Genomic DNA, 12,052 nt, shown 5'->3' on the forward strand with positions numbered 1-12,052 from the left:
ATAAGCTTGAAGTCTGGAATTGTCATCCTGTTAGCTTTGGTTTTCTTTTTCAACATTCCCTGGCTATTCAGGGTCTTTTCTGGTTCCATATAAATTTTAGTGTTATTTGTTCCATTTCTTTGACAAAAGTTGATGGTATTTTGATAGGGATTACTTTGAATGTGTAGATTGCTCTAGGTGGCATAGACACTTTCACGATATTTGTTCTTCCAATCTACAAGCATGAAACATTTTTCCATTTCTTTGTTTCTTCCTCAATTTCTTTCATGAGTATTCTATAGTTTTCTGAATACAGATTCTTTGCCTCTTTGATTAGATTTATTCCTAGATATCTTATGGTTTTTGGTACCTTTATAAATGGGATCAACTTCTTAATTTCTCTTTCTTCTGTCTTATTGTTGGTGTATAGAAATGCAACTGCTTTCTATGCACTGATTTTATATCCTGACACTTTACTAAATTCCTGTATGAATTCTAGCAATTTTGGAGTGTAGTCTTTCGGGTTTCCACATAAAGTATCATATCATCTGCAAAGAGTGAGAGTTTGACTTCTTCTTTGCTGCTTCTGATGCCTTTTATTTATTTTTGTTGTCTGATTGCTGAGCTAGGACTTCCACTGTGTTGAATATCAGTGGTGATAGTGGACATCTCTACCATGTTCCTGATCTGAGGAGAAAAGCTCTCAGTTTTTCTCCATTGAGAATGATATTTGCTATGGGCTTTTCATAGATGGGTTTTATGATACTGAGGTATGTATCCTCTATCCCTACACTGGGAAGAGTTCTGCTCAAGAAAGGGTGCTGTATTTTGTCATTTGGTTTTTCTGCATCTATTGAAAGTATCCTATGGTTCTTATTCTTTCTTTTATTAATGTGTTGTATCACATTTATTTGCAGTTGTTGAACCAAACTTGAAGTCCAGGAATAAATCCCACTTGGTTGGGGTGAATAATCTTTTTAATGTACTGTTGAGTCGTATGGGCTAGTATTTTGCTGAGAATTTTTGCATCCATGTTCATCAGGAGTATTGGTCTATAATTCTCCTTTTTGATGGGGTCTTTGTCTGGTTTTGGGATCAAGGTAATGCTGGCCTCATCAAATAAGTTTGGAAGTTTTCCTTTCTATTTTTTGGAACAGTTTCAGGAGAATAAGTATTAATTCTTCTTTAAATGTTTGGTAGAATTCCCCTCGGAAGCCATTTGGCCCTGGGATCTTTTTTATTGGGAGACTTTTGATGACTGCTTCAATTTCCTTACTGGTTATGGATCTATTCAGGTTTTCTATTTCTTCCTGGTTCAGTTGTGGTAGTTTATATGTCTCTAGGAATGCATCCATTTCTTCCAGATTATCTAATTCACTGGCGTATAATTGCTCAATATATGTTCTTATAATTGTTTGTATTTCAACAATTGGTGTTGGTTGTGATCTCTCCTCCTTCATTCATGATTTTATTATCATGGTCCTTCCTCTTTTCTTTTTGATAACTCTGGCCAGGGGTTTATCAATCTTATTAATTCTTTCAAAGAACAAGCTCCTAGTGTCCTTGATCTGTTCTGTTGTTCTTTTGATTTCTATTTCATTGATTTCTACACTGATCTTGATTATTTCTCTTCTGCTGGGTTTAGGCTTTCTTTGTTACTCTTTCTCCAGCTCCTTTTGGTATAGTGTCAGATTGTGTATTGGAGACATTCTTGTTTCTTGAGAATACAGTTGTTTCTTGCTATATACTTTCCTCTCAGGACCATCTTTGCTGTGTTCCAAAGATTTTGAGTAGTTGTATTTTCATTATCATTTATTTCCATAAATTTTTTCAATTCTTCTTTAATTTCCTGGATGACCCATTCATTCTTTAGTAGGATGCTCTTTAGCCTCCATGTATTTGGGTTCTTTCCAAATTTCCTCTTGTAATTGAGTTCTAGCTTCAGAGCATTGTGGTCTGAAAATGTGCAGGGAACTATCCCAATCTTGTGGTACCAGTTGAGACGCAATGTGTGACCCAGGATGTGATCTATTCTGGAGAATATTTCATGTGCACTAGAGAAGAATGTGTATTCTGTTGCTTTTGGATGGAATGTTTTGAATATATCTGTGATGTTCATCTGGTCCAGTGTGTCATTTAAAGCCTTTATTTCCTTGTTGATCTTTTGCTTAGATGACCTGTCCATTTCAGTGAGGGTGGTGTTAAAATCCCCTTCTATTATTGTATTATTGCTGATGTGTTTCTTTGATTTTGATATTAATTGGTTTATATAGTTGGCTACTTCCATGTTAGGGGCATAGATATTTAAAATTGCTAGATCTTCTTGTTGGATAGACCCTTTAAATATGATATAGTGTCCTTCCTCATCTCTTATTATAGTCTTTGGCTTAAAATCTAATTTATCTGGTATAAGGATTGCCACCCCAGATTTCTTTTGATGTCCATTAACATGGTAGATGGTGTTCCACACTCTCACTTTCAATCTGGAGGTGTCTTTGGGTCTAAAATGAGTCTCTTGCAGACAGCATATCAAAGAGTCTTCTGTGTGTTTTTTGTTTGTTTGTTTGTTTTTAATCCAATATGACACCCTATGTCTTTTTATTGGGGCATTTAGCCCATTTACATTCAGGGTAACTATTGAAAGGGTAACTTTTGAAAGATATGAATTTAGTGCCATTTTATTGCCTGTGAGATGACTGTCACTATTCTTTCTGGTCTGTTACTTTTAGGCCTTTTCTTTGTTTAGAGTACCCCTTTGAATATTTCCTGTAATACTGGTTTGGTGTTTGCAAATTCTTTTAGTTTTTCTGTGTCCTTGAAACTTTTTATTTCTTATTCATTTTCAATGATAGCCTAGGTGGATATAGTATTCTTGGCTGCATATTTTTCTTGTTCAGTTCTCTGAATATATCATGCCAGCCCTTTCTGACCTGTCAGGACTCTGTGGATAGGTCTGTTACCAATCTAATATTTCTGCCATTATATGTTACAGACCTCTTGTCCTGAGCTGCTTTCAGGATTTTCTCTTTGTCTCTGAGACTTCTAAGTTTTAATATTAGATTAAATTGGGTGTTGACCTATTTTTATTGATTTTGAGGGAGGTTTTCTGTGCTTTTTGGGATTTTGATGTGTGTTTCCACACATCTCCACTGTAATTTCTCCAATATGCTTTTTGCCCCCCCCCTTCTTTTTCTTCTGGGATCCAATTATTCTAATATTATAGTGACTTTCCTGAATGAATTACATAAAGTCTGTATTGTTGTCACATGTGGTACTGGAATCTCTGTACAATTAACTTAGTGCTCAACTAAGTAATTGAAGAGAGAATTTCTTAAATTTCTAGAATAAGTAAGTTTTTTAGTCTTTGCTGAAAGCTCTATATTTGTGTTGTGGTGACTCCAACATATAAGTGGCTAAGCTGTCTTCTTTAGTTAACACTCCCTGCTTGTGCAGAACTGGAAGGTCAAGCAGAGGTGAGAGCTTAGATCCTTCTCAGGTCTCTCTTGGGCATGCACATAACCCTTTGCATGTCCATGGGCTTCTAGATTTCCAGTAATATTTCAGAGCTTTGTAAAGCCCCCTATGAACATTTCATACAGCTCTTCTATTTACCCTTTTTGATTTGTTCATTGTTTCCCTATCTATTATTCCTGCCTCAGGCAACTGCAATCTTAAACAGTTGCCACTGATTATTTTCAACAAACATCCCTAAAGAAAAGACTTTCTGCTGGATAAGCTCTGATTATGTTCAGGTCTTGCTCATGGGGTTTTCTAAGATATAGCTAGACAGATTAAATAGTGACAATTTCCTGAGTTTGAGGTTTTGTAAAAACTCTAGTCTCATTCTGATTTCTCCTATGACTGCTAAGCTGTTGCTTTTCACTATTATTATGAATGTTTATTTTCAAGGTTACCACTGAATGGCAGAGAGTAGGATGGGAATAGACAAAGTTAAAATGCCACCGAAGCATGCTATTCTTACTGATAATCAGACATTTAAAAAAAAAAAAAATCCTCCCAGGTTTGTCTAAAACTTTGGTTTTAGACAGATTTCCAGAGACGTTTATCTGGCACTCTTTGGTAGTGTTTTCCTTGATTTTATGACAGAGAGAATTGTCAGTTATTCTCACTCTGCCTAATGACATTCTGTGATTTCTTTCATCATTGTCTTGTATTTTTTCCTGAATACATTGCCATGTTTTAATTGATAATTTCATGTTTTCATGTTTTGTGGCTAATATAAATGGTACTTTAAAAAACTTATTTTCAGTGTTTCATCACTAATATATAAGAATTGAATTGATTTTTATATATTTAACTTGTGTCATATAAAATAGTTAAATTCTCTTATTACTTCTTGTAGCTTTTATGTAGATTCACTGGGATTCTCTAAGTAGACACTCATGTTATCCATGAATAGAGGCAGTTTTATTTCTTCCTTTCCCATTTGTTTGACATTTATTTTAGGCTTTTTGAAAACCTGTGTTTACCCAGATTCATATATTAGATTATTTACTCACAGTTTTCTCATTTAACTAATTTTGCTGTGCTACCTGTTGTAATGGGGATATATGACTTTTTTCCAGTCATTATCTGTTTTCTGAATAGACAACTATGAGAGATTTCTGGCATGAGTCATATCTATTTCCTTGGTCCATTTATATTACTTAGACCTATTTTTGCATATGAATATTTTTCAAAGGAGAATCTTTTTATGTAATAGTTATTCAAATGATTATCTATTGTTAACAAATTAGCAACTAGCAAAGAAATGAGTAAAATCCATTTTTATGACTGCATCCTTAAAATATTTTATGATATATTCCCCATAAATCAAAATCATAAGTCTCTTATATGGAATGGATGATTTACATTAGTGCTAGGTCTTTAGAGAACTTCTTCTAGTTTTTTTGTTCTGAAAATTTCTTCAAATATGAATTTCTGCAATAGAGGATGTGATTGTTCTATGTTCAGACTCCGAAACTTTAAAATGATTTTTAAAGGTAATAAAACAAGTCCCTATATTTTATAGATGATAAAATGTATTTCATTATCCCTCTGCAGCAGAGCTTCCCTTTAACTATTATTAAAATATAGGAAGTGAATTCTAAGTTATCAGCATTGAAATGTACACCTGCACTTCTACACCTTGGCCTGAGTACAATTATTTTTTACTTGGATTTCTGTAATAGCTTAACTTGTCTTACTACTTTTACTTCTCACTACTTCTATTCTCAACACTTTTGAATAAACCTGAGATCATGTCACTCCTCTACTGTAAACCCTCGAGTGACTTCCTATTTCATTCAGAATAAAAATCAAAGTCTTTACAATAGGTTTGAAAGGCTTTTAATGATTTGAATCCCATTACCCCAGCATTTACTTGTCTGACCTTATCTTCCAATAGCCTCCCCTCTATTATTCTGCTCCAGGAAGCTAGCTCCTTGCAGTTCTTCTCACATGCCAAGCATATTGCCTTAGGGATCTGTGCACTCATTGACTTCTGTCTGGAATATTTTGCCCCTAGATATATGCATGATTTATTCCCATTCCCCTGTCAATACCACATTGAATCAATACACTCAATGAAACCTCTCTTGAACATAACATCCAAATTAAAAGTCCAGTCTATGCTTTCAAAACTGGTCTAATTTTCCCAATTCTTCATAGCATTTGTCACATTCTAGGATACTATATTAATTGCTCATTTTTACTGTGTTCATCTAGCTGCTTGAATGCAAGCTCCATAAAAAGAAGCTTTTTGTTTGTTTTGTGCCTATTTCATTAACTGCTATATCTTTGGAATCCATGAAAGTGCCTGGCACATAATAGGTTCTCAATAAATAGTTGTTGAATGGATTAATGTATAAAAGGATATAACCACCTTGACAATTTAGTCATGATTCTGGCTTTGACAAAATCAAAGCATTCATCATTTTTGCTTTCAGTTTTATTAGACCTTTCAAAATTACAAATGATTATCTATTTTTCATTATCTGTATTTTCTGGGTTATTTGAGATAAAATATTTAACAAGTGAAGGTAAAGAAATAAACAAGAGGTAAATCCAGCTTCCTTCATTTAGGAAGACAACATTACCTCTTACCTCAGAAAGAAAATTCGTATCATGAGTAATTTCCTTTGTTAGCCCTCCCTATTCCCCAGACAAAACACACAGCACACAATGACTTAACTGTATTCAGTTAAGTTCCCATTTTCTCCCCATCTCCAAGAAAGGCCTATCCTGCCTTAGGCCATTCCCTGCTTTGCTCAGCTTTAGATTGTGGATCCTGGTCAATTTATCAAGGTTTCTAGATGACCAATTCACCAATGGATATTTTATCGCATTTTCTTATTTCTTTTAATTATACATTTTAAAACAATCTAGGTTGGAAATTTAAAAATTTCTACAAAGTTTTATAGTATTTTTTGTTTTGTCTTCATAACACTGCTTTAAGAAATAATTAAGTTTGCATTTGTTTCAGGTGCCTGTTTCTGGACAGATAGAATAGGGCAGCTCTCCTTACAGAAAAGTTAGAGCAGGAGGCTGCATGGTCCATCTTTTTCCTTTGGACCTCAGGTTTTAGGGTGTGTGAAAGCCTGAGATAGAGGGGTGGTGAGCAAAAGCTCATAGATATATATTTTTTGAAAGTATATTGATTGAAAATATCTATGCTTATGAAAGAATATATAAAATATTCTTGATTACTTTCTTAAATATCCTTCAACATAAATATATATATATACACATATACACACACACACACACACACACACATGCACATACACGTTTACACAGACACATACTCTTTTTATGCCAAGTGTCGCCTCTTTGCCCATTCATCCTCTTGCTTCTGAGATCAACATCTCAGACTATTCAGTGTGCTAATTCTACTCTGTATGTTTTATTCATCAGATATATCCTTACTCTGTCCTAGTTTCTTCCATGTTACCATCAAGAAGCTGCAACAAGGATAGATCATATTTTCTTTAAACTATCATCAAGACAAAAATAAAAGCAATATAGCTTAAAAACAAATATATTTGAGGAAATGACCATTCAATAAGTTGGCCACTGCTCTAAATTTAATTTAAAAACCACTTAACATTGAATTGGCACAATAAGGTGCCACATCCCCCTTTTTGTGTTCCCATGATCCAAACTCTAGCTAGGATTTTGCCATTTTAATAAAATTTTTCTCATTATTATAGGTATAAGAAAAAAACCTTAGAGGTATTAGTTTTCTTAGGTTTTTCTGTTCCCACTCTCTTGGGCTTATCTGTTATTAAATCCTAAATAAATATTTGCTAAGTGAATCAATAAAATAATATTAAGTGGTTTAAGGTTGATATCTACCTACACTTTGAAAGTTCACCTAATTCAATGAAGAGTGGGCTTTGAATCTGGCTTGTCTTAGAAGAATTCTCAGGAGATAATGGAATTTGAGACTGAGCTAGAATGCCATTGATATATGTGAATAACTCAGAATTTATGAGTAGGAGGTTTTCAATTGATCTTCATTTCCTGGAGATTTTCTAGACCAAGCATTAATCTAAGTTTGGAGATGACCCAAAGTGATACTCTGGAGCTTGGAGACAGAGCAGGGGGAATGACAGAACAGGTGGGAGTCTTTCTCTTGGCAATGCAAATGCTCTGGAAATTGCAGTTGAAAGTAGATGACAATCAAATTTAGCACTGATAACATGATAGATTTATAGGTTTATAAACTAGAGAGAAATTTGATTTGGAGAGTTATGGAATGAATAAGTCACAGGGATGAAAAGTACAGCATAGGGAATAGAATCAATGGTATTGTAATGCATTTTATGGTGACAGATGGGAGCTACACTTGTGGTGAATACTGTATAACATATAGAGTTGTGGAATTATGTTGTACCCTTGAAAGTAATGTAATACTGTTTGTCAACTATACCTCAATTCAAAGAAATACTAAAATAATTTTTATTTGACCCACAAGTTAGGCTAGTAAATAAGCTGGGCAAATATTCACTTTGAGTTAAATTCTGCAATGTCTGTGGAGATAATTATGACTATTAATTATTATGTGGAACAGGCAAATCATATATTGGTCTCTAGGAGTTTGAAAAAGCTTTGATATAAATATGATTGGAAATTTTATAGCTTTAAAGGAATTTCCCTTGAATGTTTGTCAGCCACTGCTTGGAAAACCATGACTTTTTATATTATGTATATTATATGTTCTCTGCAGGATTAGAGCAGTTTGTTGGAAGAATGCAAGATTTTCGATTTTACCAAGTGGCGCTTACAAACAGGTAAGTGAATGTGGTGTAGAACTCAACAGGTGTACGAATAATTCCTGAATCTGCTTAAGTAAGAGTTGCAAAATATTATATTATTTTCATCTTTACAACATTTGACAAATATCACCCAATTAATGTTTACAATGTTTACTTTGGCTTAGCCTATGATTGTTATTCACTAGTGCTACTCCGTTGGTTAATTCCTTATAATATGAAATTGATGAAATTCTTTACAAAGGATTTTCTCTAAAGAAATTAGATTTTTTTTAGTAAGTTGTATTATAGAATTTGGGATACATGAAGAAGTTTCTGATACATAAGAAACTGCTCTGCCTTTTAAACTTGCTTTGCTGAATTTATAAGTACTGAGAATTTAGAAAAATGAAAATGATTATTTTGCTATATGGGAAAATCTCAAGAGACTGAGCTATTAGACTTGGAGACAAAAAGAATAAGTAATTTTTTATATATTTTTTCTATTTCCAGTGAACAAAAATTATATACATTTGGACTAGTGTTAATCAAGTATTTCATTTTAAGAATAAGTGGGAAATCTTTCCTAGGGATTCTTAAAGAAACATAGATTTTCATTCTTTTCAGAAAATTTCAAGTGAAATTTCTGCTTAGATGTCCTCTGAAGTTTCTTTCCCAAGTAATGATTTGATTATATGATAGTACATTGTTGCATAGATGAGTTGATGTTGTTTATTTCTATTAAGGATCAAAAAGAATGATGTTTATTCATATTTCTTAAAGGAAGATACAGATTAGTGTTGTGAATTTCCAAATGACAGGAGTAGCTCTTGTCAATTTGAGAAGTGTTGCTCCTGAGGTGCTGCTATGGTCAGTGGTATGTCCATTAGAAATATAAACATTCTTTACTAATCTACATAATCCTGAGATACCTGAACAAAGTGTGCCGTAGCACTGGAACTCATTATTAGGGAGATTTTCTGGCAGCAGTCTCACTACTCTTTGAATTACCTGTGTCTAAAATTCTGGAGAGCATTGTTGTAATAATCTGGGGGGCTAATAAAGTTTTTCCTGGGAGCCAAGATATCACTTTTGGTCCCATTCAAAACCTGGTGTCAATTGGAAAATAACAATAAGATTTAAAGAAGAAGGTGTGATTTCATGTGATTTAGTGAATGGGAAAAACTGCCTGATTCCATTCCCCCAGTGGAATCTGAAGGAAGAAGCCTCATCTCTCTAGTTACACCTGGGTTACTGGTGTTGGCCTACGTAAGATGTCTGGAAAGGTATTATGGGAAATAATGCCTATAAATAGAATAACTAATTCTGACCTAGAACAGCTATATTGCCCTTAATGGAAAAATTAAATATGTCTGCCTGGAATTGGCATTATTCTTTGACTGTTGGCAGCTGCCAGGTGATCCAAAGCCATTGAGGCACTTTAGGGTGACAATTTCTGTACTGATGAGTCACAGGAAACCACTGACAAATGGTCTTGGCCTCAGTCCCTTCACTTAAAAGAGCAGCAGACAAAATGATACTTGCTTTCTTATTTCTTTCCCATGGATGAATTAGAAACAGTATCTATAACCCTTAGGATTTTCAGTATATTATCACTCATTGTCGGGGTAAGTCAGTTTAACAACCTAAATGAATGTTACCTTTTTTTTTTCCATCGCAAATAAGCACAATAAAATATTGTGATATTTAAATAAATGTCTCAATAATCAGACCAGGACTTACCCATGCTTCTCAATGTAAAAATTAACACTTAAGAACTTATTGTTTCTAGTATCCATTTTATGAGTATGTTTGTTTGGCCAGGAATGAGTTTGATTTTATGTTCTGTTTAGAAAATAATTAAAATTAAATGGATAGTAATCAAAGCATTAGAATCGTGATATTTATTTGTAACAACCCTTGGAAGTTCTATTACTGCTGAGCTCTTCGTCCTTATAGTCTGCTTCTTACACCCACAGGGAGATTCTGGAAGTTTTTTCTGGAGATCTGTTCAGATTGCATATCCAGTCCCATTGCCGCTGCCCTGGCAGCCACCCTAGGGTCCATCCTTTGGGACAGCGGTACTGCATTCCCAATGACGCAGAAGACACAACCACTGATAGGGTGTTACGCCTGAATCCTGAAGCCCATCCTCTTTCTTTTGTCAATGATAATGATATTGGTACTTCGTGGGTTTCACAAGTGTTTACAAATATTACCCAGCTTCATCAAGGAGTGACTATTTCGATAGATTTGGAAAATGGACAGTATCAGGTAATTTGAAATAATGGGGTGTATTGATTTCCTGTAATGGCCACAACCAGTCGTCACTAAATTAATGGCTTAAAACAACAGAAATTTATTCCCTCACAGTTCTGAAGATCAGAAGTGAAAATGAAAGTATCGGCAGGGCTACTCTCCCTCCAGAGACTCTAGTGCAGAATCCTTCTTTGCTCCTTCTAGGCTCTGGTGACTCCTGGTGTTCCTTGGTTTATGGCCACATAACTCCCATCTCTGCCTCTATTTGCATGGGCCTTCCTCCTTGTTTCTCTCTGCATGTCAGTTTTTTCTTCTTGTTCTGTTGTAAGGCCAAGGCTTCTTCCAGGATGATTTCATCTTCAGGTCCTTAAGTTAATTACATCTGCAAATACCCTATTTCGAAAGGTCACATTCACAGGTACCAGGAGTTAGTTCTTGAACATATCTATTTGGAGATACAATTCAATCTATTACAAGGTGAATTAGGTGATTGAACATTACTTCACTAAAGTAGTATATAATAATGTATGAAATAAAAATATCTAAAAGAAAATATGTAGGGCCTACTTTTTAAATATTTTATGAAATCATATGCATATTGAAAATAATTCTTTTTATTTATATTTTATTATATTTTTATTATTATTTTTTACTTATTTATATTTATTATATTTATATCTATGAGGTGCTTATACTATTTACTTAAAAATAACTTATATAACAATTATCTCATGTAAGTAAGGTTCTTTTTCCATGTCTTTCTATCAAACTTAAAATTTGCACTTAATTTATAGAATCCTTGGGAAATGATGGATATGTAATTATAGATTGTGTTCCTTTTACTATAAGGCTATGAAGTTTCTGGCTGTCCAATAAATATTTGATAATTATCATTATGAGGAAGTAAGCTATTATTTTTGAAACTAACAATTCCCTGGTTTGATTTATACTGATGAGTCAAATTTAAAACTTAAAGACAATGATTAACTTATCCATTTTCAGGTGTTTTATATTATCATTCAATTCCTTAGTCCACAACCAACAGCAATAAGGATTCAAAGGAAGAAGGAAGACAACCTAGATTGGGAGGACTGGCAATTTTTTGCTAGAAATTGCAGAGATTTTGGCATGGAAAATAATGGAAAATTGGAAAATCCTGATTCTGTCAACTGTCTTCAGCTTTCCACGTATGAATATTTAACAAATAATTATATTTGAAGGAGTTCATTTTAATAGACTACTGGGTTAATAAGAAGCAAAGGTAGACTAACTCATTAGGCTGGTAGAGATTTCCCTCTACCACTAACCTTCTTTAGACAGATTCTTTTAAGAGTCCCCCCTAACATGAGTTTTAAACTGCTTTGAAATTATCATGGGAGGGCCTGGGTGGCTTAGTTGGTTGGACAACTGACTCTTGGTTCCAGTTCCAGTCATGATCTCAGGGTTGTAAGATCAAGCCCCACATTGGGCTCTGCACTCAGCATGGAGTCTGCTTGGGATTCTTTCCCACTCCCTCTGCCTAGCCCTTTGCTCCTCTCCCTGCTCCCTTGCTCGCTCAC

The 12,052-nt window shown here is 34.2% G+C and overlaps 1 protein-coding gene across 1 annotated transcript in view; it reads left to right on the forward strand.

Moving 5' to 3' along the window:
* The window catches only part of USH2A (usherin), a 714,551-nt gene that overhangs the window by 64,055 nt on the left and 638,444 nt on the right, over window positions 1-12,052 (forward strand). Inside the window, exons 4-6 of the mRNA XM_045983172.1 lie at window positions 8,210-8,273; window positions 10,214-10,508; window positions 11,496-11,680. Coding sequence (XP_045839128.1) covers window positions 8,210-8,273; window positions 10,214-10,508; window positions 11,496-11,680 — 544 coding nt within the window. The remainder of the gene's footprint in view (window positions 1-8,209; window positions 8,274-10,213; window positions 10,509-11,495; window positions 11,681-12,052) is intronic.

Source organism: Meles meles, chromosome 17, assembly GCF_922984935.1.
Source record: "Meles meles chromosome 17, mMelMel3.1 paternal haplotype, whole genome shotgun sequence".
NCBI lineage: Eukaryota > Metazoa > Chordata > Mammalia > Carnivora > Mustelidae > Meles > Meles meles.